This window comes from Poromitra crassiceps (assembly GCF_964638095.1).
Source record: "Poromitra crassiceps genome assembly, chromosome: 12".
Taxonomy (NCBI): domain Eukaryota; kingdom Metazoa; phylum Chordata; class Actinopteri; order Beryciformes; family Melamphaidae; genus Poromitra; species Poromitra crassiceps.
Genome location: NC_139632.1, coordinates 37471355 through 37499031, shown reverse-complemented (window position 1 = coordinate 37499031; position 27677 = coordinate 37471355). Strand labels below are relative to the sequence as shown.

General features: G+C 44.5%; 2 protein-coding genes across 2 annotated transcripts; one reads left to right on the top strand and one right to left on the bottom strand.

Annotated features, from left to right (window-relative positions):
- Nucleotides 1-881: 881 nt before the first annotated feature.
- On the top strand, nucleotides 882-10024 carry lrrc41 (leucine rich repeat containing 41; the record flags this gene model as incomplete). The annotated part of the gene is made up of 8 exons (XM_083647377.1): nucleotides 882-905; nucleotides 941-1133; nucleotides 2936-3169; nucleotides 3293-3460; nucleotides 4552-4650; nucleotides 6121-6249; nucleotides 7509-7581; nucleotides 8413-10024. The coding sequence occupies 8 exons, from the start codon at nucleotides 882-884 to the stop codon at nucleotides 8630-8632; spliced, it is 1140 nt and encodes a 379-aa protein (XP_083503503.1). The 3' UTR covers nucleotides 8633-10024.
- A 241-nt stretch (nucleotides 10025-10265) lies between these two features.
- Nucleotides 10266-22619, bottom strand: LOC310786205 (DNA repair and recombination protein RAD54-like; the record flags this gene model as incomplete). Its single annotated transcript, XM_083647376.1, has 18 exons — nucleotides 10266-10467; nucleotides 12038-12201; nucleotides 12515-12694; nucleotides 12780-12858; nucleotides 12970-13093; nucleotides 14183-14293; nucleotides 14544-14674; nucleotides 14994-15068; nucleotides 16259-16385; nucleotides 16489-16639; nucleotides 17373-17497; nucleotides 17988-18276; nucleotides 18367-18436; nucleotides 20486-20621; nucleotides 20709-20769; nucleotides 20876-20986; nucleotides 22176-22265; nucleotides 22611-22619. The coding sequence occupies 18 exons, from the start codon at nucleotides 22617-22619 to the stop codon at nucleotides 10266-10268; spliced, it is 2235 nt and encodes a 744-aa protein (XP_083503502.1).
- Between the last annotated feature and the right edge of the window lie 5058 nt (nucleotides 22620-27677).

The following is a 27677-nucleotide window of genomic DNA, read 5'->3' as shown; positions in this document are numbered from 1 at the left end:
GATCTCTTGCCTCATCTGACCATAAGTGCCCTGGATAAGATTCAGCCAGCCCTGAATCTCAGAGGTAACAACTGAAGTTAAAGTGCAAAACAGTGTTGTGTATTTTTTCCTTTCCTGTTTAGATTCGAGGAGGCCATTCGTAAAGTTTCCATATAGAATTTTTTAAATTTTTGGTTTGTGTCCTTTTAGGAATATCCACTTACTCTGGGTGGGACGCAATCCTGCTAGACTTCAGTGGACATAAGAAGAAGTTACAGTTCACTGTAGGTGGCATGATTTATTTCGATCATGATTCAAAATCTCCTATGTAGTGAAACCTTGATCCCTTAAGTGTGACATGTCTTCTGTTTTCTTCCAGGCAACAGACATAGACACAGAAGAAGAAAGCAAGCAGGAAGTCATGCGCAAGTGTTTTGAATTAATTTTCTATGGCCACTACCACAAAAACCTTGCCAAACACATCTCAAATGTAAACATCCACCATCTCCTCTTGGTCATGGCCAAATCCCTCAAAAGTTTTCGTTTGAGATACAACAATTTCCTTTGCAGTTTGACTACTGAGCAACGACCTCTTCTGGAGATCTTGGAGAAGAGCGTTAGGTGTGTTGATTTCACACACTTCTTGAAAATGAAGACTTATAATAATAACTACATGTTATATGTCCTGCACCGCATGCTAGACCACGGGGAAGCTAAAGAACTCAACATAAAATATCCACACCCAGCGGTACTGGCCTGGATTCTTAACGGTAGAGGATCTCAGTCTGCAGATCACCGGGATCAAGTGAAGTCGATGCATGGCGTAAGGGCAAGTAACAGCGCTACAGGCACTGCAGGAGAGGCCAGCAGTAGCCCGGTCACTGAGACAGAGTCTCGTGACAATGACGGAGATCACGCCACCCCATGCAAGCGCCCAAAGCTGGATTCTGGATGTGGGGAGGAGGAATTACATCTTGTGGACCTTCAGGTTCTTTGTCAAACCTTCTCTCCATCCGTTGGTCACGCTCCAGAGGCCTGTCCCCGGGGACAGATCCAGTCACTGGAGCTGACCGATTTTGGACCAGAGATCCTCAACGTGCTCATACCCTTCCTGCCCACCTGGCTGTGCCTTCGCTCTCTCACTCTACAAAGCCGTAAGTTGTAGGCTAATCGATTAGTCATTTAGTAGTCTATAATAAAATATCCCAAAATGGTGAAAAATGTCAATCACATTTTCCCCAAAGCAAGATTACATCCTCAAATGTCTTTGTTCTGTCCTGACCAACAGACAGTCCACAAAATAATCAGTTTACTGTCATAAAAGACTAAAACCAAAAAATATTTACATTTAAGAAGCGGGAACGAGATAATTTTAGTATTTGTTTTATTGAAAAATCACACCCAGGTGTTGAAGTAAGCGGGGCAGGTTTAGGAGCAGTCATTGTCATTGTCATTGAAATCATTGACATTTTTAGAAAAAGCTTCAAAAGGCATACAAGTGATTCACGTTTGTGAAGATTATCCTGCCGAACCCAAATTACCACTCCCATCATCTTTTGCTAACCACAGATTTTATGCATGTAAGTGAAATCGCCATTCTAAAATCCCATTGACTTTTCCCCATAAGATCCCAGATCCACACACACTTAACACACACAAAAGTAGACTAATCGGCAGATACAGAAACTACTTATGCTTAAGGGCTTCGACAGCATAATAACCTCTGCTTCATCATTAAATTTGTACTTAAAAATATGCAGATAGCCTGAATGAAATGGATAATGTGAACACTCCAATGTGAGCCCCCTCAGAGTGCAAACTTAAAGGAGAATTTCGTTTTTTTTTAACCTGGACCCATCTCCTGGCAATAATTGTGATTTGGCCACTCACCCAGCGATGTCTGCGGCGTTTCTGGCCGTCCTAGCGTTGTTTTGAGATCAATAGCGTCCAAGTCAGTTGTAAAATGTGTGAGCCTGTCTTTCCTGCATCTAAATAGCTATTTTTATTCCCGTTTTTGCCACATATCGTAATAATGTGATCCCTCAACATCCACCAGAGTGATATTTCGCCCCAGGCCATTTCCTGGACTCTCACAGGGATCAAATTACCTCAAACGTGATCTCGGTCACCAAGTCTCGTGAAGTCCCGCGATACTTTCCTGCCGGCTGGCCAACTACAGGTACACGCTTTGCGGTGGTGGTTTTAGCGTAACCTATGTGGGGTTTGGCGTAACCTATGTGGGATTCGAAATAACGAAGGTTAAAAAAAAAATGAAATTCTCCTTTAAGAGCCTGGGTCCAGACCTTGGAATCTAGCCTGGGTAAACCCATCCCCCAGTGACCTGCTCTCAGACAGACCCTGCTCACTAGTCGAGAACAGGTCTGAGAGCAGGTCACGTGGGGGCTGGGTTTACCCAGGCTACTTGGAATCCACCCCCTCCATGGAGTTGAGTTTGGCTGCTCTTGAAGATGGAAATGAGTGTACGAGTTGATAATTAAGTCTGAATCACCCAAATAGCGCTGCAACGATTAGTCGATCGACCAAAAATTAATTGGCAACAATATTTTTTTATTGTTTCGAGAAATTCTTATGAAGAAAAAACCAAACAAAAATTCCCTCGTTCCAGCTTCTTAAATGTGAATATTTTCTGCTTTTTATTTAGTCTTCTATGACAGTAAACTGATTATCTTTGGGTTGTGAACTGTTGGGCAGGACAAAAGAAGATATTTGAGGACGTCATCTTCGGCTTTGGGGAAACAATACAATGAATTATACAATTAATCGATTATCAAAAATAGTTGACGATCCATTTTCTGTCGATAGGCTATACCGTTGCAGGTCTAGCACTATTCAAATGTAATATTTGTGATACTCCACATTTGATACTACTATTGATTTGTATTTATTAAACTTGGTATTGGCATCGATTGACGTTCTGGTGTCGTGACATCACTAGGCGGCCCCGACACCTTCTTCGGCTCGGACTTTGTGAGGTCCCTCAAACAGCTGTCCGACACGTCGGGCAGCTCCCTGGCCAACCTGAGCTTGGCGCTCCTGCACGACGCGGCGTTCACGGAGACGCTGCTGGACGCCAGCCCCAAACTACGCTCCCTCAGCGTGCTGGTCCTCCCGTGGGACTGCGGCCATGCGGTTAGGAACCGGCCGAGGAGCGCAACGCAACACAAGAGCGGTACAGACTGTGAACGCACGCTGTGCCAAATGTTTAATTGGGCCAATAATGGAGTAATTGCCTCTTCTTCTGTCTGCTCACAAAGGCACAAACAGTTTGATGCTGTTAGCGTTCTTTCCACAGAGCTGCCTCTTGAAAAGCTGTCAGTCGGAGTACAAGTCACCCAAGAGATAGATCTACACAGCATCACGTCTGTGCTGAAGCGCTGTCCACGTCTCGCATCACTTCAGGTGTCTGAGATCAGGCTATCAGCTGGTTCCTCACCCCATCAGCTTCTCACCACTGTGTCAGGTAATGATTGATTGATTGATTTGATTGGGTAAGGGGACATTCACACCAAAAGCGTTTCTTTCACTCAGAACGCTATGAAAATCATGTCGAGAGCGCTTCCATTGTGCACAAAACACAGCGCACGGAGCATTTTTTTTGGCGCTCCGTTTTATTTTCCCCTGCAGTCGCGCACACTAGAGTTGACGAGACAACGACCACACGGACGGTAGCCAGCTGATTTTGTCTGTTTGATGTTGTTGACTGTCAACATGAAAGCCAGATTATTTGCGAATTCTGGCAGCAGCAGAGGTTGAAAATCCCTCGGGAGGAGAAAAGGTAGGAAGAGTGAAAAAAACGAGCAGGGCGCTTTTCCTCTAATGTTCAACTTTTTTCAGCTTTAAAACGCCCACAGCGCTCCTCCAAAAACAACAGACGCCACCAGCGCTGAAACGCCAGGTGCGTTCATTAAAAGAGGAGCACGTTTAGCGCGTCCTTACATAGAGAATGAATTGCAGAAAGACGCTGGCACCTCCAAAAACGCTTTTGGTCTGAATGTCCCCTAAAGGTACAGACAAAAGTACATCCCAGGGGATAACACATAAAAGCGTACTTAAACATTGTTTCCAACATGGTCCTCGTTGGTGGACAAAACGACAAGGAAACAACAGCGTAAGAAGGAGCACCCAATGATAAATCTGGGAAAGGAAGGTCAGAGAGAGAGTTGGGGTTTGAGGGGTGGGTAAGGGGAGTGTCTAGGGGTGTGTGTGTGTGTGTGTGTGTGTGGAGGGGGTGGGGCTCAGGGAAAGGGGCCATAGCTAGTAGGGATAGGAAGGTCATAAGTCTAGGTTCGAGGGGTGGATAGAGGAGTGGCTTGGCTTGGTGTATGTGGGTGGTGGGAGGGTAGGGTTAGGCTTGAATAGGATTAGCCATGTTATTGAGGTCCCCCGAAACAGTCTTAAACTGCCATAAGGCTGAATGGCCCCACCACTGTGCTGTGGGCTTCAAGGTATCTGTGCTTGTATGAGTCTGGACAGACAGGGACTTGAGTTGTTGGTTTCCACCCGTCGAGAGTTTGATATGAAGTGTGTGTGTGTGTGGTGTTGTTGTTTTAGAATCAAATCTACACTTAAGGAGGCTCGACTTGGAGGACATCAACCTGGCTGATTGTCTCCCTGAGATCCTGAGTCTACTCAGAAACTGCATGTTGGAAGGTAATATCTTAATCTAAAATCCAACACAAAAAGCCACACGTTTTATCAAAGGAAAGCAAATCGAGTTTCTTCCTTTTTCACAGAGATGTCTCTCTTTTAGAGAAATATATTATATACTTTTTTCCACCCTGTAACCTCAAACTATCAGAAACCATCTGGGTTCATATTATTCAGTGAAAGAGATTGACAGGATCAGTGATCATTAACCGCTATCGGCAACTAAATGTGGTATCAATATATCCAAACTAACTCGTATATTCTTTTATCATGTATAGAGTTGGTTCTCAATCACAGTGGCTCTTTTGCTCTGTAAAGAAAATTGGTTTCAAACATAACGTGATTTCCTTAACTTTAAACCAGTTCATGATCACTTTTACGTAGACCATCCATTTTTACATCTCTCCATAGTGCAGTGGTTCCCAACCTTAGGGTCGGCCTGAATTTTATTAATTAATTTCTTTATTTATTTATTTTTACACCACACACAATGTAAAACTAGCAAAGAGGATTAGGGTTACTTGTGATATACACATCAGTCCTTTAAATCAGGATTCTGAGTGTACTGCACTGTAACACAAAAGCTCTGATAGTAGGTGAGAAAACACACTAACACACAGCTCTGATAGGGGGGGAGAAAATGTTTTCTCCCCCACTCTGAAAGGTAAAGGTAAGGTAAAGTCCCAACGATTGTCACACACCAGTGTGCAAAATTTGTTCTCCGCATTTGACCCATCCCCTGGGGGAGCGGTGAGCAGCAGCAGTGCCGCGCTCTGGAATCATATGGTGATCTAACCCCCCAATTCCAACCATTTTGATGCTGAGTGCCAAGCAGGGAGGCAATGGGTCCCATTTTTATAGTCTTTGGTATGACTCGGCCGGGGATCGAACTCACAACCTCCCAGTCTCAGGGCGGACACTCAGACCACAAGGCCACTGAGCTGGTTAAAGCTGTGTGTTACATTGTTTTCTCCCTCACTATCAGATATGTGTGTTAGTGTTTTCTCCCCCATGTGTTAGTGTTTTCTCCCCCACTATCAGAGCTGTCATTTAGTGTGTTACAGTGTGTGTTTTCTCCCCCACTATCAGAGCTGTCGTTAAGTGTGTTACAGTGTGTGTGTTTTCTCCCCCACTGTCAGAGCTGTCGTTTAGTGTGTTACAGTGTGTGTGTTTTCTCCCCCACTATCAGAGCTGTCATTTAGTGTGTTACCGTGTGTGTTTTCTCCCCCACTATCAGAGCTGTCGTTTAGTGTGTTACAGTGTGTTTTCTCCCCCACTATCTGAGCTGTCATTTAATGTGTTACAGTGTGTTTTCTCCCCCACTATCAGAGCTGTCGTTTAGTGTGTTACCGTGTGTGTTTTCTCCCCCACTATCAGAGCTGTCGTTTAGTGTGTTACAGTGTGTGTTTTCTCCCCCACTATCAGAGCTGTCGTTTAGTGTGTTACAGTGTGTGTTTTCTCCCCCACTATCAGAGCTGTCGTTGAGAGACTGCCGGCTCCTGGAGAGATGCAGCAACAAGGAGGAACGTTTACAGCAACTGGTGGACTCTCTGAAGAGAGTGACTTCTCTCCACACACTCAGCCTGGCTCAGAACCGCATTGGTAAGAGAGTGTCCTCTCACCCACACCCAGACTGGCTAGAGCAGTCAGAGAGTGTCCTCTCTCACCCACACCCAGACTGGCTAGAGCAGTCAGAGAGTGTCCTCTCTCACCCACACCCAGACTGGCTAGAGCAGTCAGAGAGTGTCCTCTCTCACCCACACCCAGACTGGCTAGAGCAGTCAGTGTCCTCTCTCACCCACACCCAGACTGGCTAGAGCAGTCAGAGAGTGTCCTCTCTCACCCACACCCAGACTGGCTAGAGCAGTCAGAGTGTGTCCTCTCTCACCCACACCCAGACTGGCTAGAGCAGTCAGAGTGTGTCCTCTCTCACCCACACCCAGACTGGCTAGAGCAGTCAGAGTGTGTCCTCTCTCACCCACACCCAGACTGGCTAGAGCAGTCAGAGTGTGTCCTCTCTCACCCTCACCCACACCCAGACTGGCTAGAGCAGTCAGAGTGTGTCCTCTCTCACCCACACCCAGACTGGCTAGAGCAGTCAGAGTGTGTCCTCTCTCACCCACACCCAGACTGGCTAGAGCAGTCAGATTGTCTGAGCTGTTGCTCATTTGGCCTGGCCGCTCTGCTGCTGGTTCCAGTGTGCCGCTGCTACCTCGGCCGCTGCAGCGAGATGAGTAGCTGGCTGCTGTATGCCCTAGAGCTGTAGCCTATGCCCTGGGGCTGGGCGATAAATGTCAATTCGTTTCTTGCTTATTCAGTGGCTCTTTTCACCTGATAAGTAAAATACATAACCTGATTGCTAAAACCATATCGCCCAACCACAGTATATTCTATATTCTATATCTGTTCTGCTCTCCTCTTCCACCCTTCCCCTGCTCTCTCCTCCCCCACATTCCCTGTTCCCTGCTCCCTCCTCCCCCACACCCCCCTCTCCCTTTCCTTGCTCTCTCTTCCCCCACATTCCCCTGTTTCCCGTCTTTACTGTCCCTTCTTGTGACTATTCATGACCATATCGCCCAGCCACAGTATATTCTACCTGTTCTGCTCCCTCTCCACCTCCTCCATTGGGAATTGGGGTGATACCAGGCTAAAATAGGGTACAACAATACTAACATTTGTAATGTGCCATAAATCAAAGCAAATTGACATTATTAGTCAATAAAGAAGAGTTAAATGAATGTTGTATAGTGGTTGGTATTTGGTATTAGTAGGAAGTGCTATTGGTGTATCTCTACTTCATTTAGTATTCCATGTAGAAATGTTTCAGCAATGTCAAATCAAACCACTGCTTGCATCAACAGCCAAGAGTGTGCCTGTACTGGCTGAACTCTTCACAGGATCCTCACCAAGCAAAGTGACAAAGCTGGACATCAGGTAAGTGTTAACTTCTAGACTGATTCATCAGTTGACCGGTTAAAGGTGTTGTAGGCCAGAAATAAATCATGTGAAGAATTTGTGTTATAAAATTTATTAATTTTTTCTATATTTAAAGAAAAAAGAAGCATACATACATCATTGACATTGAACATTGCAATGTGGTGCTATCAGCTGCTCAAGGCGCTTATGTATGTAATGGATAAAGTGCTTGGGATTTCACGCAAGGGGTCCACAAGACACCAGCCGGGCAAGCCAACCATCACCCCCACCCTCAGTCACCTGTCGCTCTTAACCTCGTCAAAGTGCGCCAGAAACTGTTCCCAGATAGTTGAGAACCTCCCAAGCGAGTTGGTCCTCAGGGACCTGAGTCTCTCCATCTGTATAACAGAAATCATGTCCATCAGCCATACCCGAAAAGAGGGTAGAGAGGAGGACTTCCACTCCTTCAGAATGAGTCTCTTGGCAACAGTGGTCAAAAATGATTTATTGAATGACCAAACACACGTACATATCACGAAAGTGTGGTCATGAAGTGTTTTTCTCGCAAAAAGTATAGCCTAATTAGAACACAATAAAATACTTAATGAATGTTCTCGTAATTTCCAAACATTTTCTGGCCTGAAAATGAAGAAAATCATTTTCCATACTTACAGACCTGCGCAATAACCCCATTTACAGTGCTGGAGTTGTGTTGTTGGCGTGTTACGGGTCAGGATTGATGGTGTGTGCGTGCATGTATACATGTATGTGATGCTCATATAGAAGTGCTATATAGGATATCATGTTGTGTACAGACATTTCTGCTTGTTGTCTTTTTGCCCTAAACAGCTCCAACTTCATTCAACCTGCCGAGCTGCTGGAGTTGGGCCGGCAGATGGAGAGACATCGCCCACCGCATCGAGTGACCCTTGACCTCAGGAGAAACCCGTGGGACCGAGACCTGGAGCTGTGGCACGCTGCACTGAGGAAACTCCGTCCAGCCTGTGACTTCCGGATCGACAGTTGGAGATCCAGGGGCACCATGGCAGACTACATCAGCAACATGTGAACAGACAGACCGGTCGAATGCTGGACTCAGATGTTTCTGGGAGACTAATGGCCCATTTCCACCGCTGGTATTGGCCCGGCTCGACTTGCTTTTTTGTAGCTTTCCACTGGTAAAAAACCGGGACAGCCCGGGTTGAGTCGTACTTTTTCTAGTACCACCTCTGTCGAGGTCCCACGGCTGTGGACCTGGTACCACACGGTGACGTGAAAAACACTGCAGACGACTGATTGGTCAGGCAGAATCATGTTTACTGTGTCTCTGGATACCAGTTTCTCTTGTGTGTAAAACATTATTTCCCAAACTCTCCTGTTATTTCCAGCAGTCTTGTGCTGCCTTCAGCCATATACTATCTGTGCTTCATCAGCCTCTTGTGAAAGAAGAATCGATCTCCTTTCTCAGCCTTAACAAGATGGCCGTTTTCATTTGAGCCCGGCTGCTCTCCTCCCTGTTGACCCTACTCCCCATCCTCTGCTGTACTGAGACACACAGCTAAGGCATGTAAAGAAATATCCAATCTCCTCGCTGATAAGTCTCATTTGCTCATGTAGATCATATAGAGCAGGGGTGCCCAACCAGTCGATCCCGGTCTACTGGTCGACCGCGGACTGACCCCAGGTCGATCGCGAGGGGTGTCAAAAATCGATTATAAAAAATAATAATAATAATAATAATCATATAATGAAGTACATGCAGTTGTTTATAATTATGGATCATAAAACAATGCAATTCCAAATGCACTTTTATTTTAAAAGTAGCCACACAGTGAGAAAAAAGAAAGTGAGAAAAAATAAATTGTGTATTGGGGGGGAAAATTGATGCATCGATTTCAGATGCATCGAGATAATCGTAATCGAATCGAATCGTAGCCCTCTGAATCGTAATCGAATCGAATCATGAGGCCAGTGAAGATTCACAGCCCTAATGTCAAGTGGTTGTGGGACAACGAAAAAGTGTTGTGAGGTTAGTTACTGCAGGCTGGAAACGATGTGTGTCCGTTTGCGATGTTGAAACTGGACTGGTAGATCTCGGGAGGCTGGCTACTTGAAAGGTAGATCTTGGGTCAAAAAAGGTTGGGCACCCCTGATATAGAGGCACCAGCATTTCATAACAGTTTAAAGGTTCCGTGCAGGGATTTAATTTTAACGTTACAAGCAGAGGGAAGATGTGCGCTCGCTATGACGACCAGTTGTGGGCGGAGCAGACACTATCAGGTCGAGAGCGGAGTAAAGCCGAGTTGAGACGAGCCGTACGATGCAGTACCATGCGGTGGAAATGACCATTATTGATATCTCAAATCCAAAAGGTGTCCTGTCTCCATTGTTCATGGACAGTTATAACAGTGTTTATGCGTTTTGGCACTTGGCCTACAGCGGAAGAATTATTTGTTGCCTTTTCCAGCCCATGAAAAGGGTATTTGTTGCGCTTTACAGACCTTTGTAACATTTGTGCCAATAAATGTGATCCTGATGGATTAACAATCATTCTCAACCCTTTTATTTGTTTTCTATTTCAATTAAAACTCACTGCAACAGAAAACATGAATGTAAACGGAAATAAATAAGCTGTAAAGCAGTATTTACATGGAGGGACAGAAAGAATGGATGGGGACATTGTTCTCTCCGTGCGTCTCCTGCTAGACGAGCCCCTTCTGGTCCTCATGAGAGCGCTGGTGGAAGACGAAGGAGACGGCGGCGTCCCAGGAGGCTCTAAGCACCGGGTCCCTCAGGCCCTTCTTGTCGGTGCAGTGGTGCCACTGGGAGAGGTCGCTGGTGCAGTCCGACTCGTCCGGAGGAGGTCGCACCTGCCTGCCGTTAACACAGCGCCGACAGCGGAACCTGACAAGGCCACAAGTGGGAGCAAGAGAGGCTGTTTAGGAGGCAGATACAGTCCGATGTGCATGCAGTTAGATGTTTTGGTTCTGTACACATTTGACTTTGTATGTGAAATGACAATTGAGGATTTTAATCTGAGGCTATCAGGGTTCCCACGGTCATAAAAGTTCTGGAATTTGAAAAACGGTTTTCCCGGCCTGGAAAAGGTTTGGAATGAGCTGTTTTGGAATGTACCGGTACTCTGTTTCTTGGCTATTGTTAAAAATATGTTTATAAAAATCCCAAAATATGTCTAAAGGTGTATATATATTTTTTTGTATTACTAATTTAAAATCTAGACCTGCGCGGTTGACTCTTCACTAGTATCACGTGATGTCATATTCAAAGTATTCCCATGTTTGGGAGTTCACATTCTCGATTAGAAGCAGCTATATTACGAAACCGTTTAAGTGAGCGAAATGATAGGCAAATACTGCTTTGTTTCATCAATCAGGTCTCACGCAGGTGCAGAACATATAGTACGTGCTAGTTGCCTGTCTGCTGTGGTATTTGATTTTGCGTTGTGTTGAGCTGAACCCAAAAATGACTTTTCTTTTCTTTTAGTTCAAATATCTGGGTATGCAGTGCACCTATTTAATAATGTATGGGGAAAAATCACAAAAATCTAATTTCTTTAGTTTTTCACACTTTTTCACATCAAAAGTTCATTTTTCAAGATTTCATTGATAACAGTAATGTACAGTTTGCTGACATCACCTAGTACTATAACATTTCTACCCCATTTCAACCAATCATATCACGACATGCAGCTGTCAATCAAATCTTCATTTCAGGATAATTTTCTCTTCCAAATGAAGTAGAAAATGGCACCTAGTGCCTGTCATCTGGCATAATTCCTATCCCATAAACTAACTACTACCATGGCCAATTGTTAGAAACATGAACAAAAAACAAAAACTATAATCTCTAAGAATGCAAAGAAATGTAACTGGCTCGTTAAAAGGCGCATTCCAGGGATATCGTATTTACAGAAATAGTGTAAAAGGTGCGCGCTTGAGAGCGTGGTTGTCAGGGGTCTGCCCTCGGAGATTCCAGGCGGGCGGGCAGCACCCATGCATCGGATTGTCCGCTTGCTCCGCACGAAGCAGCTGGCTGCCTGGTAGTCCGCGGATCCCACTCGCGTAGCACGACAACACGCTGAATCCCACTCGATTTGGGGGTGGAACACGCCATGAGTGACCAATGCCAAAGCCAGTCGACAGAATTGTCAAATCAAATCATCGACATGATGCTATGACCCGCCTCTCAACTTGTCATCTCAGACAAATTATGTTTTCAGTCTGAAACGGACTGCGACGCACGTGACCAACGGGTTCAGTTCGACTTTAATGTTTGTAACATTAGGAGGAAACACTGAATGAACATCGTCTTTCAGTCGCTTCAATCCAAAAGTATTGCTACAGGCCTTCAGAGCCCCATATCAGTCAAACTGTAGTCCATCCATATCTTGTGGGTGTACAGTATGTCATCTTGTCTTACTTGTCGTGTGTGTCGCTGAAGGATCTTGTCTTACTTGTCGTGTGTGTCGCTGAAGGTCTCCTCGTTGAGGCAGAACAGCTCTTTCAGTTCCCCCAGGGAGAAGTGTCGCTCCACGTCCTGCTCCTCATCCACCACACAGCTGCTCAGGGCTTTCTTATGGGCCTGCCTCTGGAGGATCTTCTCTTCTATCGTCCCCGTCTGCAAGCACAGACAGACAGACACAGACACACACACACACACACACAGACAGACACAGACACACACACACACACACACACACACACACACACAAACACACACACACACACACACACAGACAGACAGACAGACATGCACCCAATGACAATTAACATGTTGATGTTCATAAGGTTGCCGCTGAGAATGAGGGAGCAGTAATATGGCTCTCTCACAGCTCCACTAAATTTAGCGATACATTCAAATGACGGAGTCTTTTACAGCCTATGGAACTCACGGAGAGCAGCCTGTAGATGTATAGATGTATAGAACTCACGGAGAGCAGCCTGTAGATGTAGCAGGTCTTCTTCTGTCCGTCTCTCCAAACCCGCGCCATCGCCTGCTCGTCATTGGCTGGGTTCCAGTCCGGATCGAACATCACCAAGCGGTTAGCGCCGATCAGATTCAGGCCACAGCCGCCCGCCTTGCTGCTCAGCATGAAGATGAACTCTGGGTTCTGACAGAGAGAGGACAAGATTTCGATGCGGCGTCTAATTCTCCTTCAAGGTACATGATCATTTCAAACTTAGGCTCCAACTCACTGATGGACTGTTGAATCTTTCCACAATCTTTGCCCTTTTCTTGATGGACATTGTGCCGTCCAACCGCACATAGAGGTATCTATAAAAGAGCATGAGACTGTTTGTTGCTTGCCTTAACTCATAATACACTACTCACATCACTTATACAGACATAATTGAATGGCAGTTATTCCTCCACAACCCCAATCACCTGCGAGATCTGCACAGCTTTTCAAAGAGGTCCAGTGTTTGAGTGTAGTTGGATACGAGCACCACCTTGTCACTACTTGTACTCCTTGTCATTGCCAGAATGTAGTCAAGAACCAGCATTTTCCCTGGAAGCAAAGGCACTTCATTACAATTTATCATCCAGAAATAGAATTAAAAAAAATGCTGAGGATGTTCTATGAGTCGGTAGTGGCCAGTGCCTTCCTGTATGCTATTGTGTGCTGGGGCAGCAGGCTGAAGGCAGCGGACGCCAACAGACTCAACAAACTGATCCGTAAGGCCAGGGACACTGTGGGGCTGGATCTGGGCTCTCTGACTGCGGTGTCGGAGAAGAGAACGTTGTCCAAGCTACGCTCCATCATGAGCAATGACTCGCACCCACTCCACGGCGTGCTAGTCAAACACAGGAGCACGTTCAGTGAGAGGCTGATCCCACCTAGATGCAATACGGAGAGGCACAGGAAATCATTCCTGCCTGTGGCCATTGGACTCTTTAATGCCTCTCTTAAAAGAGCACCTCGGAGACGCTCAGTCTCCATGAGACTGAGCCAGCCGATAGGTTAACTGTGCCTGGCTGAGCCACGTGTAATGTGAAGGGCAAGCCGACTTAATATAAGTCCAGTGTGCAATAACTGCAATTGTCACGTAATGTATACTTACTCTACTTATTTTGCTTACTTTATACGTACTCTACTTATTTTGCTTACTATCGCATTTTACTACTGTTTATTTTATGCTATGTTGTGTTCTGAGTGCGAGCTACTGTAACCTGTCCCAATTTCCCCCCGGGGATCATTAAAGTCTTTCTGATTCTGATTCTGAAAAAGGCACAATGCAGAATTCAGCTGAGCTGCGGGCGAGGCCACACAGCGGGCGAGCCCAGGGGTTAACTAATGTAGGCGGGACCAACATGGCGGTATGTGAATTAGCAGAGTCCTGATTGGCTCTGAGAGGCTGTTTACAAATGAGCCACTAAACCCCAGCAACTTGTCTGAGCTGGAGATAGCGACTGTTTGACATGGCGCTATCATGTAGAAAATGATGGTTCAATCAAATCTATGTTCATTTTATTTATATTGTTTATTCCTAAAACCACAGATGAACAATTAGTCAACTGTGATGCACAGTGTCGACTAGTAGTCCACTCGTCTGTGAGAGCCCGAGGCTCCACAGCCCTGATGAGTGAAGGTTCTTACCGGACAGCTGGGGCTCCACGGCTTTAGTGCAGTAGCCGGGCGGGAAGAGATCCAGAGCCCCCTCAAAGCCTTCTTCACCCTCCACACACTTCTCATAGATAAGAGCCGGGTCTGAGGCACAACACCACATTCAATACTTCTTACCAACAAAGCACCACTCTCAGTGAGACAGACAGAGTGGGTTAGACACTGAGTTTAGACACTCAGTGAGACAGAGTGGGTTAGACACTGAGTTCAGACACTCAGTGAGACAGAGTGGGTTACACACTGAGTTTAGACACAGTGAGACAGAGTGGGTTACACACTGAGTTCAGACACTCAGTGAGACAGAGTGGGTTAGACACTGAGTTTAGACACTTACGATTGCACAGTTTCTTGAGCGATGTGATGGAGGACAGGGAGGAGACACTTATTTTGCCCTCTTGCAACGCCTCAATGGGCTTGGCCTGCCTCAGGAACTGCCTATACAGCTCCTTTTGGAGAGGGGTCAGCCTGCGGCAAACAGATACAACCAAAATCATGAGCTACATCAATCAATGAAAACATGAGCTACATCAATCAATGAAAACACTATAACCATTTTAAAAGAATTGTCCGATTTTGCTCAATACTTACAAATATACAAACGTTGATTAGTTCAAAAATAATACTCACTACTTGGCTAATGTATCACCATTGTTGATCGAATGGTACTATTGAGTTGTATGGATTTTCAATGTGCCAGCAAGAATCATTTTATAAGAGTAGTCATTTTTAAATGGTGAATCCGTTTTGGTATCAGACTTTATACTATAAACCCTATGAACAATACCTGCAGCAGACAACCTGCTCAATCTTCACAGGGAGATACTTGGAGAGGATGTCAGATGTTCTCCTTATCAAGCACCTGTTACAAGACAGAACACGCCTTTATTAGTGGAGGTTTCAGTCTGTCTGAAGAGTGAAGAGATGATGGTAAACTGAGATGATGGTATGAGATGATGGTAAACTGAGATGATGGTAAACTGAGATGATGGTAAACTGAGATGATGGTATGAGATGATGGTAAACTGAGATGATGGTAAACTGGACCAGCTCCTGAAAACAATCATTTCACACCAGATGTTTCCGAAGACTCGGTACAATGTATGCGCAGGAAATGCTTTCTGTACAAAGTGTGTTTCGCAATTGAAAAATGAGACCACCTGTATTGACAGTGTACACGAAAGCATAAAAAGAGTGAACAACAAAAAGTGCACTCAGTAGAGTGCAGATCTCCGTCAGGAACTCGTCTTTGCTTGAAAGACTGCAGAATGTATTTATTTTTCACAAAATGTATCCACCAGCCACACTGCCGCTCCCTCACCCACTCTGCTAGCTTAGCGTTAGCCAATTAGCCTGCAAGACTGCTCTTCATCGACACACAACCGCTAACACAACTTTCTGTCCTCAACTTGCAAGCTACAGTGAGTAGCTTTCCAACCATTATATATGTGTTTCCAACCGACTGCCATTGATCACCTGCTGGCTGGAGGAGTGAGGAGGGTAATAATGACGGTATAATAAAACAGTCAATAAAATAGGCTTTTCCAAAACTATGAATCACTCCAACCACGAGAGGTTGTTGTTGCATACATGTGCACAGAACATATTCGGCTGATTGGTTCAGTAGTATGCGAGATTAGCTGCGGACCGCAGAGCCCTACATTCTGGTCCGGGCTCGGGCCTGAAATTCTGACAAGCCGTAGGGCTCACATCGGCCTCGGGCCCGAACATGTAGGGCCCGGATTAGGGCCTAGATCTGAGGCCCGTGCAGGGCTCTAGCAGGCAGGCAGGCAGGCAGACAGACAGACAGATGACAGATGACAGACAGACAGACAGACAGACAGACAGACAGACAGACATACAGACAGACACAATCCCATCCAGGCTGCACCCGGCGGAGAGGAATATGAAAGGAGGAAATAAAACAAGAAACACTACACTAAAAATAAATGAGATTACAAACAAACAGCACAAGGTTTAAACTACAAAACACTGATGTGAAACCTTTCTGGATGTCCTAACTCTTCTAACCGCCTGTTCCCTTTAGCTCACCTGTTGACGATGCGGATCAGCTCCTTGAGCTTCTCCTCTCCGGCCTGTCTGTCTTTATCACTGGCGGCTGCATCTCGGCCCTTCAGGATCGGAAGCTCAAACCGCTTTTTAAACTCCTGGGCGGTACCTGACATCCAGGAGAGAAAACACGCACGCGCACACATGAAATCAGGAAGAGAGCAGAAAATAAGTGACGCATGTTTGAACCGTGTTTGTGTGTGACTGCTTACCAAGAATCCCACGATTAACAAAGTGCACCAGGCTGAAGTACTCCAGCAGATCATTCTGGATCGGGGTGCCTGATATCAGCACTCTCCTCTGGGCTTTCATGGCGTTTAGGGCCTGGTATGTCTGGTTGTCAGAGTTCTTCAACCGATGACCCTGTAGCATGCACAATTGTTACGGGCACATAATCTCATCCAGGGTTTCTCAACGGACGACCCAAACCTGGGTCGTGGGGCCATTTTGACCGGTAGCGAAATAAATAAATAAATAAAAACGTTTATGCTGCGCCTTTATTTTGAAGGACATACCATGAAGCAGTGCACTTCCTACTATGGCGAAGGCATGGCCCACCCTACTCTGCCTCTGATTGGCTTACCCTGGTATTTAACTCTAACCTTAAAGCCCCATTATGTAGTTTTTCTATTTATGCTACACTTCCCTGTTTGTACATTCAGATCTGTTTCTGCTTGTACTCTCTACTTTGTTAATCTCTCTGCAGTGTGTATAGGCTTAACTGATTCACTGGGGGGAATAGCTCCAAATATCCCCAAATGTTGTCTCGACTTGTTTTAGTGAAAGAATTCAGATTCTTAAAACTTGATGAGCGTCACCAGTTTAACCTTTTTTAACATATAGGAGAAGTCTAGCTTTTTATTTCATTGCTGTTGTTTTTTTTGCCATAGTTGCACTTTTTTTTTGTTTATTTCATGTTTTAACTGTGCATGAAGACATTGTGTATTACTGCACCATTTTGTGTGTTATTAAAAAAAAATCCAAAATTTGGGTTGCGACTAATGAGTAAGGAAAAATGGGGGTCCTGAGGCTAGTCCAGTTGAGAACCACTGATGTAATCAATGGAAGAGGTCAATGAAGTGGCTTAAGTAAGTACCTCATCACAGATGACAATTCCAACGTTGCCCTTGTGCAGAACCTCAGCGTGCAGGCGAAATGTCTCATAGGAAATTATCAAGATTGGAGTGGGCACCCTCAAGCCACGCTGAGTCATGAAGTTCACTGGGGAACACAAATCAAGGCAATTAACAAGCGGGCACAATTATTCTGATATTTTCAAAAGCCTGCATTTCTAAGGAAAAATCCACCCTAAAACCCTTTGTTAAAAACAGCTATTAGTAATGTACCTACCTTGTATTTATGGGTATTCTTTTTTTTATTGTTTGGTGGCATGTTTTCCTCATTCCTGTGGATAACTGGTTAAACGTAGGGCTGTGCAATTCATTTGAATTTTTAAATTTCAATTACACAATTTTGGCTTCCCAAAATTACGAGAAAATAAGATAATATAATAATATAATATAATAATACACATTATTCCACAGACAGCAGCTTCAACGGACCAGAATGCAAAAAAGAAAGAGAAAGAAAGCGTAAATTGGTTCTTTCTAACTCTAAGAGTGTCTCGATGGTGGATTTGTCCTGAATTTCTTTCAGATTTTTACAACCGAAAATAGTGCCGATTGAGACAGAAGAGGAGGGAGCGACTGACCCAGCTTTTTGTCGATCTCCTCCTTTGAGCCCCCGTCGATGGCGACCGGCGTGATGCGCCCCCCCAGCCACTTTGCCACTTCGTTGTACCAGTTGCGAACCAGGCTGGAAGGCGAGACCACGATGGCCTTGTCGATCTCCGGCTTGGCGTCGGGGCTCTGGCGCAGCAGGGTCCACAGGAGGGTGATGCACTGCAAGGTCTTCCCCAGACCCATCTCGTCGGCCATGATGCAGCCGTACGAGTCGGCGATGCGTCTCCCCGTCACACAGTCCCACAGGAACTTCACCCCCTGCACACACAAAATCAATCAATGAAAGGCAGCCATTGTTGAGCCACTTATCCATGCACGACAACCCGGTTAAAGTGTGAGGGGGTTTACCTCTCTCTGATGGGGTCGGAGCACTTTTCCCAAGATTGGATCCACGACGACATGGACCGGCAGTTTTTCCCTGGACAAGAGCAAATGCAGTTACACAACACCAACTGGTGTCACCGTCGCCAAACCTGACCACTTTTTTGACAATATTCTATCAAAATTCTGTTTCAACACCTGCTACAAATGATCGAGTGCTGTTTCCACTCGGTTTAATGGCTGAAACCACAAGTCAAACTTCTTATCTTTCTAGAGACATCTTGTTTGAATCGTTCACTATAGCCGTTTCCTTACCAGAGTCAGGGAAGTGACGTTATTGCTGGTGAAAAAGGTGCGAGCTGAAATCCCCAAAGCTGACCAGTCCTCTCTGAACGTTTAGCCCGCGCTAGTTTTACAGGGCCTTTCTCCTTCATGGTATATTCTTCTTCTGTGGTACCGTCGCCCAAGCGGCTCACCGCTACTTTCTCTTATCAAAGGCACTTTCATAAGGTATTTGGACCTTTTATCTTGCACATTTTAATATGAAACTTTACAGATAGACTGTCAGATATCTGCGAATAAAAGGGACTTGCGACCGCGGACAATTAACCTCTTGAATAGACCGCAAAGAAGCAGGAAGTACGTCGCTCGGTCCGCAAACAAAGGGGGGGGTGGGTTTGGGTGAAGGTGGTCAGCTGTGGCGTTAGTTCCGTTATGTCCATCGTGAAAACTCACAACATCGATGTTGTCACAGCAGTGACATTAATGCGTCACGGACGGTAAGTCTTCTCCACACACGGAGTGAGGAAGCAAAATACAACTACAAACTGTCTCCTAAACAGCGAGGAGTTTCACAGGGAGGACGTAGCGCGTGGGAGAATCACGCTATTCCGCCCAGCTCCCCTGCCCCTGAACAGGCGCCCCGACCGACCAGAGGAGGCACTAGTGCAGCGAGCAGGACACGTAGCCTACTCTTAAAGTCGAGCTGAACCCAAAAATGGCTTTTCTTTTCTTTTAGTTCAAATACCTGGGTATGCAGTGCACCTATTTAATAATGTATGGGGAAAAAATCACAAAAATCTAATTTCTTTAGTTTATCACACTTTTTCACATCAAAAGTTCATTTTTCAAGATTTCATTGATAACAGTAATATACAGTTTGCTGACCACCTAGTGCTATCAAATGTCTACCCCATTTCAACCAATCATATCACGACATGCAGCTGTCAATCAAATCTTCAGTTCAGGATAATTTTCTCTTCCAAATGAAGTAGAAAATGACGCCTAGTGCCTGTCATCTGGCAGAATTCCTATCCCATAAACTAACTACTAACTTGGCCAATTGTTAGAAACATGAACAAAAAACAAAAACTATAATCTCTAAGAATGCAAAGAAATGTAACTGGCTCGTTAAAACGCGCATTCCAGGGATATCGTATTTACAGCAGCGATAATGGCGCGTGCATCCGAGAGCTTGGTTGTCAGGGGTCGCACTTCGGAGATTCCAGGCCGACGTGCTGCACTCTCCGCTCGGCAACACGAAGGCAGCTGACTGCCTGTGGCTCTCTGAGCTCCCCTCAGCCACTAACCTCCCGTCAAAAGGCTCTTCCCGAGGGGAGCACCACAACACACTGAATCCCACACAGCCAAAGCCAATCCAGTCCCCAGAATTGTCAAATAAAATCATCGACATGATACTATGACCCACCTCTCAACCTGTCATCTTAGACAAACTATGTTTTCAGTCTGAAACGGACTCATTATGCACATGACGAACAGGTTCAGTTCGACTTTAATCCGGTTTGCCACCTGCAGACACGGCCAATTGTGCCTGTATGGACAGACGGCCGACCAAGCCGGAGGTAACACGGGGGATGAACCTGCGACCCTCGTGGTTGGTGGGTAGGCAGTAGGCAGGGAATCTACTGCTACACTACCCGGAGGCCCCCTATGATTTCTGAGTATTCAAGTTCAACCAGTTTAAAAAGCAGTTACTTCTCGCTGCCATTCAGAGCGCCAATGAATGAAGTCGCACAGTGCAAGTGCATCGCGTTGTTTTCCCTGGAGAGATCTCCAAGTAAAACATGGCTTCTGGAAGACATGCATCATAACTGTTGAATTTTCAACGCCATGTTTTTAAACTCACTTGTCTGCTTTGATCAGGTCATGAGTGCCCAAAGTCGGGGGCTCATAAAGAACCAACGCATCCTCTGCAAGCGGGTCGTGGAGTGCCCGCCTTACGCCTGCACGCTTCAGCCCAAGTGCCCTGATTCCCAATGAGCCTGTGAGAGGAGCGGAAAATCATTCCTCAATATTTACTGGAGACATAAAAGTGATAAGGAGAGCAATAGTGAGGAGGGAAATGTTACCTGTGTAATTTGGAATAGGAATTTTAAATGGCTTGGAGAGGATACTTCGAATAAATGCCTCCTGCAGAAAATAGTAAGCAGAAAGAGCAAAGCTCATCGCAAAGTATCGCGACAATTTCAACATTTTTGCAGCATACAAACATTACGCAAGGTTCACTTTGACTTACATGCTTTTCACCGTCTGTACATGCAGGCCGGTTGGTCAGCTGGGTCAGAGGCTTTCTGAAGGGAGAAATGTGGCTTTCTCTGATTTCATGATCACGTTTCCTTCTTTTTCCCTGCGAAAACACAACACACTATTCAAATCACATCACATCGCAGTAGCTTTCATCAACACTCGTATTCACTCATCAAATCTTCCTTTGTCAGTTTGTTGAACAGGTGGCATGATGGAGAAAGTGTGTAACTAAAATTAAATAAGCAAGTAAAGCTTTATTTAGATATTACAGTTACAAAGTGCAAAGGATACATTCCTGGTAGACCATTACTTCAGATCAGAGTTTTTAGTATATTTTTTATTTCATTTGATTTGATTTATTTTTTGTATTTAGGGGGTCTTTAAGGGTTAATCAGTGTTTACTAAGCTTTATTAGCCTGGTTAATTAAGGGTTAATTCGTGCTCATTAAGCATTAACTCAGCATTAATTATCCCTTAATTAATGTACCCTTATTGTAAAGTGTTACCCAGCTTTCTTGCAAAGCCAAGAGACAGCTGAGTGCATCTCTGATAGAGTGCACAATCCGAGAGTGCAGAGAGCCTGGATACCCTGAATAGCTCTGGCTGAGGATGATTTGACAAGCATGTTTCTGGTTTCCTGCCTTGTTGCCTGGTCTGTCTGTACTAGTCAAGGAACTGTGCCAGACAGGGGCTGCATATTCCATCACCGGGCGCACGTAGCCTGTGTAGATGTTATCAAGTTCTGGGTCTCGCACACCAAATTTCTCCAGGCGACGCAGAGCAAAGAGCTTCCTGTGTCAACATGTGGTCCACCCGGTTGTCCCATTATAAATGACTCTGGATGGTGGTGAGCCCCACTGTCACAGACTTCCAGGATGTTCTGGTCAATGGAGAGACTCGGCAGGGCGGGTGGATGCTTCAATGTGACTGACATGTAAGACTTTACATTTCTTTGGGTTGAGTTTCATTTTGTGGAAATTCGGCATAGAGGTGGTTAAATGAGCAGCGCAATCATTTTTCATAGTCAACTAACCAATTCCAAGTTGAACTGAGATTTAAAGTCATGCTCCACCAGGTGTGTACATTCTCCAAATAAGCCAGTAAACTTTTAATTGGTCGATTTTTTTTAATGGCATTTGGTGAACAAGTCTTTGTTACAGTATGCTCTAACCATACACAAGACAACGGGACTTGTCAGGAGTGTCTGCCAAGCAATGCACAGCATTGATGGTTTCAATGCTACAGTCAACTGCATTACAAGCGGAGGAAAAACAATAAGCTTAACTTACATCCCCAGCAGCAGGCGTCCAGTCGTCCTCTTCGGACGAGTCCCCCCCTTGCTTCCGTTTGGCAACCTGACTTGGAGCAAGACTCCTTCTCTGGGAACAACATTTAGGTAACATTAGATGTAAAGACAGACTGCTGATCAAACTAAAATTTAGTTTAGTCTAGTTGAGTTATTCGAGTTAAGTTGTGGACCAGTCAGTGATGTCATTTGTGCATGAATACTGGTCGACAACTTCACTCAAATCAACTCTCTAAATGAATGACTACAAAACTGCTTACAGTTTTCTGATATAACGCTATATACTACTGATGCTGTAATGATACTGTAATGAGTAAAAGCTGGTTGACAATCGGCAGTGTTCTTTTAATGTTCTAGCTAGCAGGCCAACACACAGGATACTGCCCTGTTTGGAGTCTGTATGTAGATACAACGTTACCAAAATCATTATCTGTCCTTACCATTTCCCTTGTAATCGTATCCTCGTTGTAGCACTTGGTTTGAGATTCCTGGCGTTAACGTTACTTTACTAGCTAGCTAGTCAGCGTTAGCTTGTGTCGGCTCTGTCTGTTGTTCCATTGCCCAAGCAGAGCAGCTCATGTCTGCTGGTGTGTGTGCTACTTTACAAAACACTCATCATAGGCGAATGGCTAAATACATTAGCTAGTACAGTTAACAAACAATAGTTTGCAAGAATTCCCAATAGCCACAATACAATACAATACAATACAATACAAGCCTGTCCAACAGGTCCCTTCTAGCCTTCGGTTTATTTACATCAAACTTGGCGCTAAATGTGAATCCGCCAGCCTGGTTTCCCCACGGTGGGCGTGGCTTTTGAATGACGTATAACTCAAGCGCGCTTACACAGTGACGTCGCGCAGGATGGCTACGCCCTCTGGCTACGCCTACGGCGTGATTTCTAACCCCACACAGGATAAGCAATAACCACGCCCTGTGGCGCCGGGATTGGCCAGGAGCATTGAAGTTTGGGACTAAAGCGCCTGGGTTTTTTCATCTTTTAAAATAAAGATGTTTAAAAAACTATTGCTTGTTACATTTTCAGTGCTGTACCTTTTCTCTGGGTAAGAATTGAGCTTGAAATTAACGATATGATACATTATATTATATGAGCTATGAACGTAGCTTAGAATTATTGTGGTATTTATTCTGTCTCTCTCAATCTGGAGCATTGGAAGATTGTGGTTGTGGAAGAAACTGCCTGGTGAGACCCTCTCACCCGCGGTGGGCGTTGCTTTTGAATGACGTGTTACTCATGCGCGCCCTCTCCCTGCACAACAGTGACGTGGCGCAAGATGGCAGCCCTTGTATGCAAACGTTCCAGAAAAGAGCAGTAGCGTATTATTTTCCGCTTATATCCTTCCTTTCATACGTTTATTTTACAAACAGAAGACTCGTGTGTGCGGATGATTTATCACAAATATATCAACTGGAACAGGGGCTCCCTTTAGCTCTGAGAGGAAGAAGAAGCTAGCGTGAATCTCTTCAGGTGAATGGCTTAGCTGTGAAGCTAACGTTAGCTTCATTAGCCGTGAAGATAACGTTAGCTGTGAAGCTATTGGAGCTTTGAAGGATAAAGTTGTTAAGTAAATAGTTCAGGAGATAAAGTTCTAGTCACTGTGTGAAATGAAAATGTCTAAAGTCCAGAAGCTGAGAGCGGTGGTGAAGCAGCGACTAACTGCGGCTGTTGGAGATATATTTGGACTGTTTGAAAGAACGATAGCAGAGTACGAGGAGGAAGCTGCTCGCTCAAGAGAGGAGATCCGCCGACGAGGAAAACTGCTGGACGCTGTGCGGTTACACAGAGAAGCCTTGCCTCCAGACCTCCAGCAGCTGTTGGTCATTAAAGAAGTTTACCCTGGGCAGCAGGAGTGGAGCCCCAGTCTGGACCAGGAGGACCCAGAGCCCCGTCAACTCCCACACATTAAAGACGAACAGGAGGAACTCTGGATCAGTCAGGAGGAAGAGCAACTTCAGGAGGACCCAGAGCCCCGACACATTATAGATGAACAGGAGGAACTCTGGATCAGTCAGGAGGAAGAGCAACTTCAGGAGGACCCAGAGCCCCGACACATTATAGATGAACAGGAGGAACTCTGGATCAGCCAGGAGGAAGAGCAACTTCAGGGAGACCCAGAGCTCCCACACATTAAATATGAACAGGGGGAATGCTGGATCAGTCAGGGGGGAGAGCAGCTTCAAGGGCTGGAGGAGGCTGATATCACAAAGTTCCCATTCACTGCTGTCTCTGTGAAGAGTGATTATGGGGTAGAGAAACCTCAGTCCTCACAGCTTCATCAAAGCCAATCTAAGGAGAACAGAGAGGCAGAGCCTCTAGCCAGCAGCTCAACTGAACAGATGAAAACAGAAGCTGATGGAGAGGACTGTGGCGTATCAGAACCAGCCAGGAACCGATATCCAGCTAGTAATTTACAACCAACTAGTGATGACAAGATTTCAGACTCTTCTGAACCTGACACTAAAGACAGTGATGAAGAATGGATGCAACCTCTTGAACCTCATTCAGGTTTAGACTCACAGAAAAACAGCAAAGTTCTTGGAAAGAAACACTTCAGTTGCTGCTCAGTTTGTGGTAAAAGTTTTGCTAATACATACTTGAAGACACACATGATAGTCCACACAGGAGAGAAACCATTTCATTGCTCAGTCTGTGGTAAAGGTTTTGGAATCGAAGGAAGCTTGAAGTCACACATGCTAGTCCACACAGGAGATAAACAATTTATTTGCTCAGTCTGTGGTAAATGTTTTGGTCGTAATGGACAGTTGAAGTCACACATGATAGTCCACACAGGAGAGAAACCATTTCATTGCTCAGTCTGTGGTAAAGGTTTTGGAATCGAAGGAAGCTTGAAGTCACACATGCTAGTCCACACAGGAGATAAACAATTTAATTGCTCAGTCTGTGGTAAAGGTTTTGGTCACAAAGGAAGCTTGAACTCACACATGATAGTCCACACAGGAGACAAACAATTTCTTTGCTCAGTCTGTGGTAAAGGTTTTGGTCTCAAAAGAGAGTTGAACAAACACATAATAGTCCACACAGGAGAGAAACAATTTATTTGCTCAGTCTGTGGTAAAGGTTTTGCTCGAAAAGGAGACTTGAAGACACACATGATGATCCACACAGGAGAGAAACAATTTATTTGCTCAGTCTGTGGTAAAGGTTTTTGTCAGAAAGGAAACTTGAACTCACACATGATAGCCCACACAGGAGACAAACCATTTAATTGCTCAGTCTGTGGTAAAGGTTTTGTTGTAAAAGGAGACTTGAACAAACACATGCTAGTCCACACAGGAGAGAAGCAATGTATTTGCTCAGTCTGTGGTAAGGGTTTTGCTCGAAAAGGAGACTTGAACAAACACATGACAATCCACACAGGAGAGAAACAATTTATTTGCTCAATCTGTGGTAAAAGCTTTGGTCGTAAAGTAAACTTGAATAGACACATAATAATCCACACAGATGAGAAACAATTTAATTGCTCAGTCTGTGGTAAAAGTTTTGGTCAAAAAGTAAACTTGAAGACACACATGATAGTCCACACAGGTGAGAAACAATTTCATTGCTCAGTCTGTGGTAAAGGTTTTGCTCATAAAAGAACATTGAAGTTACACATGATAGTCCACACAGGAGACAAAGAATTTCTTTGCTCAGTCTGTGGTAAAGGTTTTGGTCAAAAAGGAGACTTGAACAAACACATGATAGTCCACACAGGAAAGTAAACATTTAATTGCCATCTGGTGGAGGGGGGATTTGAGTGTTTATGCAATTATGTACTTTGTGCATTAACATGTTAAAACATTTGTCAAAATGGAAATGATCATCAGTCGCATGAACACGAAACCAAGACACGTGTTTGTGTCTAGTATGGTATAAGATGTAGCCTATAACCACTATAGTGTACATTTAGTCAATGGTGTGAATAGTATGCCCCCTGTGGCTAAAAATAGAGGCCGGCATCATTGTCAACTCCTCCTTGCCTGCCATGCTATTTGCTAAGTTAGAGAAACCTGGGACCTTAGGAGATTTCAATTTAAGCTTTGTCATGAAAAACTGTCAGCATTTTAAACCAAGTCAGGAGTGTTTTGAATCTACCAGTTGTTTGTGTCCACACGCCAATTTGTTTCAATCACACCTTTTTTGGCTCCATGGTCAGACAGTAGTTTAATTATATATTTGAAAAACATCTGTATCTTGCGTCAACCTTATTGCTTGTTTTCACAACTAATCTCCACATGTAACAGACATGGCTATGACACCAGACAGGCCACAGGCCTGCGCTTTACTTTACCTCTTCCAAGAACCAACGCACTTAAGAAAACTGTCATGTATAGAGCTGTTTCCCATTGGAATAGGCTACCAACAAATCTTACCAGGATCAACAATAAATATACTTTTAAAAAAAAGCTAAAGGAAGCAGTCCTTTGCAAAGACATTGTACTTAGTTTTGTCTGAGTGCAGTGTTTTTGTTTTGCTATTCTTTTCCAAGTCTCTTGCTCGATTGAATATTCATGTTCATGGAAAATGTGTGCATTCTCCATGAAAATGTGTGCATTATTAGGGCAGTATGCCCTTGTATGACACTGTTGATGTTTATTATTTAGTTTATCTAATTTTATTTAGTTTATCTAATTTTATTTTTATTTTATTTGAACACAATCTTGTGGTTTTAATGTGAACATTGTTCACTGTTTTGTTATGTGCAGTGTAACTGTTTTGTATTTTCTGTATGTTGCAGGGACCCCAGGAAGAATAGTCTGAGTAGTCAGACTAATGGGGATCCATAACAAATAAATAAACAGAAACCATGCTTGGTGTGAGGATGGGCTAATTTCCATCAAAGACCTATACATAGATGGTCATTTTGCATCCCTTGATTTACTGATGAGAAAGTTTTGGTTGTCCGGCACAAACTGGCTCAGATTCCTGCAAATCAGAAATTATATTCGCTCCAAGATTCACTCCTTTGAAGTGCTCCCAAATGAACACGCATTTTTCGATGTATTGCTGAGCCCTCCTCACTCCAAGCATTTTATCTCTAGATTTGAATGAATGAAATAACGAAATGTAAATTATCAAATATAACCACGTCAATGAAACCTGTCTCTGGGACAGTTCTGGCTTATTTGATGTAGTATGACATGTACATTGTGCGCAGCTAAGCCCTTTATTGGGTGGGTCACAGACAACCATGGTCCACATCACTCTCAGAGTAGAAAATACTGTGTACTTATATGTGAGAGAAGCGCAGGAGTGGAATGGTTTGATGCTTGTAATCACATGATTAAGCTGATACAGAAAACTCACTTTTTTATTTCCTTTTTCTTTTCTTTTTTACATCTTACTTATTTATGTACATGTATTAATTGATTGATTGGTTGATTCCAGGTTTATTTAACAGGGACAATGCACATTAATAAACATAAAATGTAAATGCGCCAGAGTTGCCAGAAGTGCTATTTT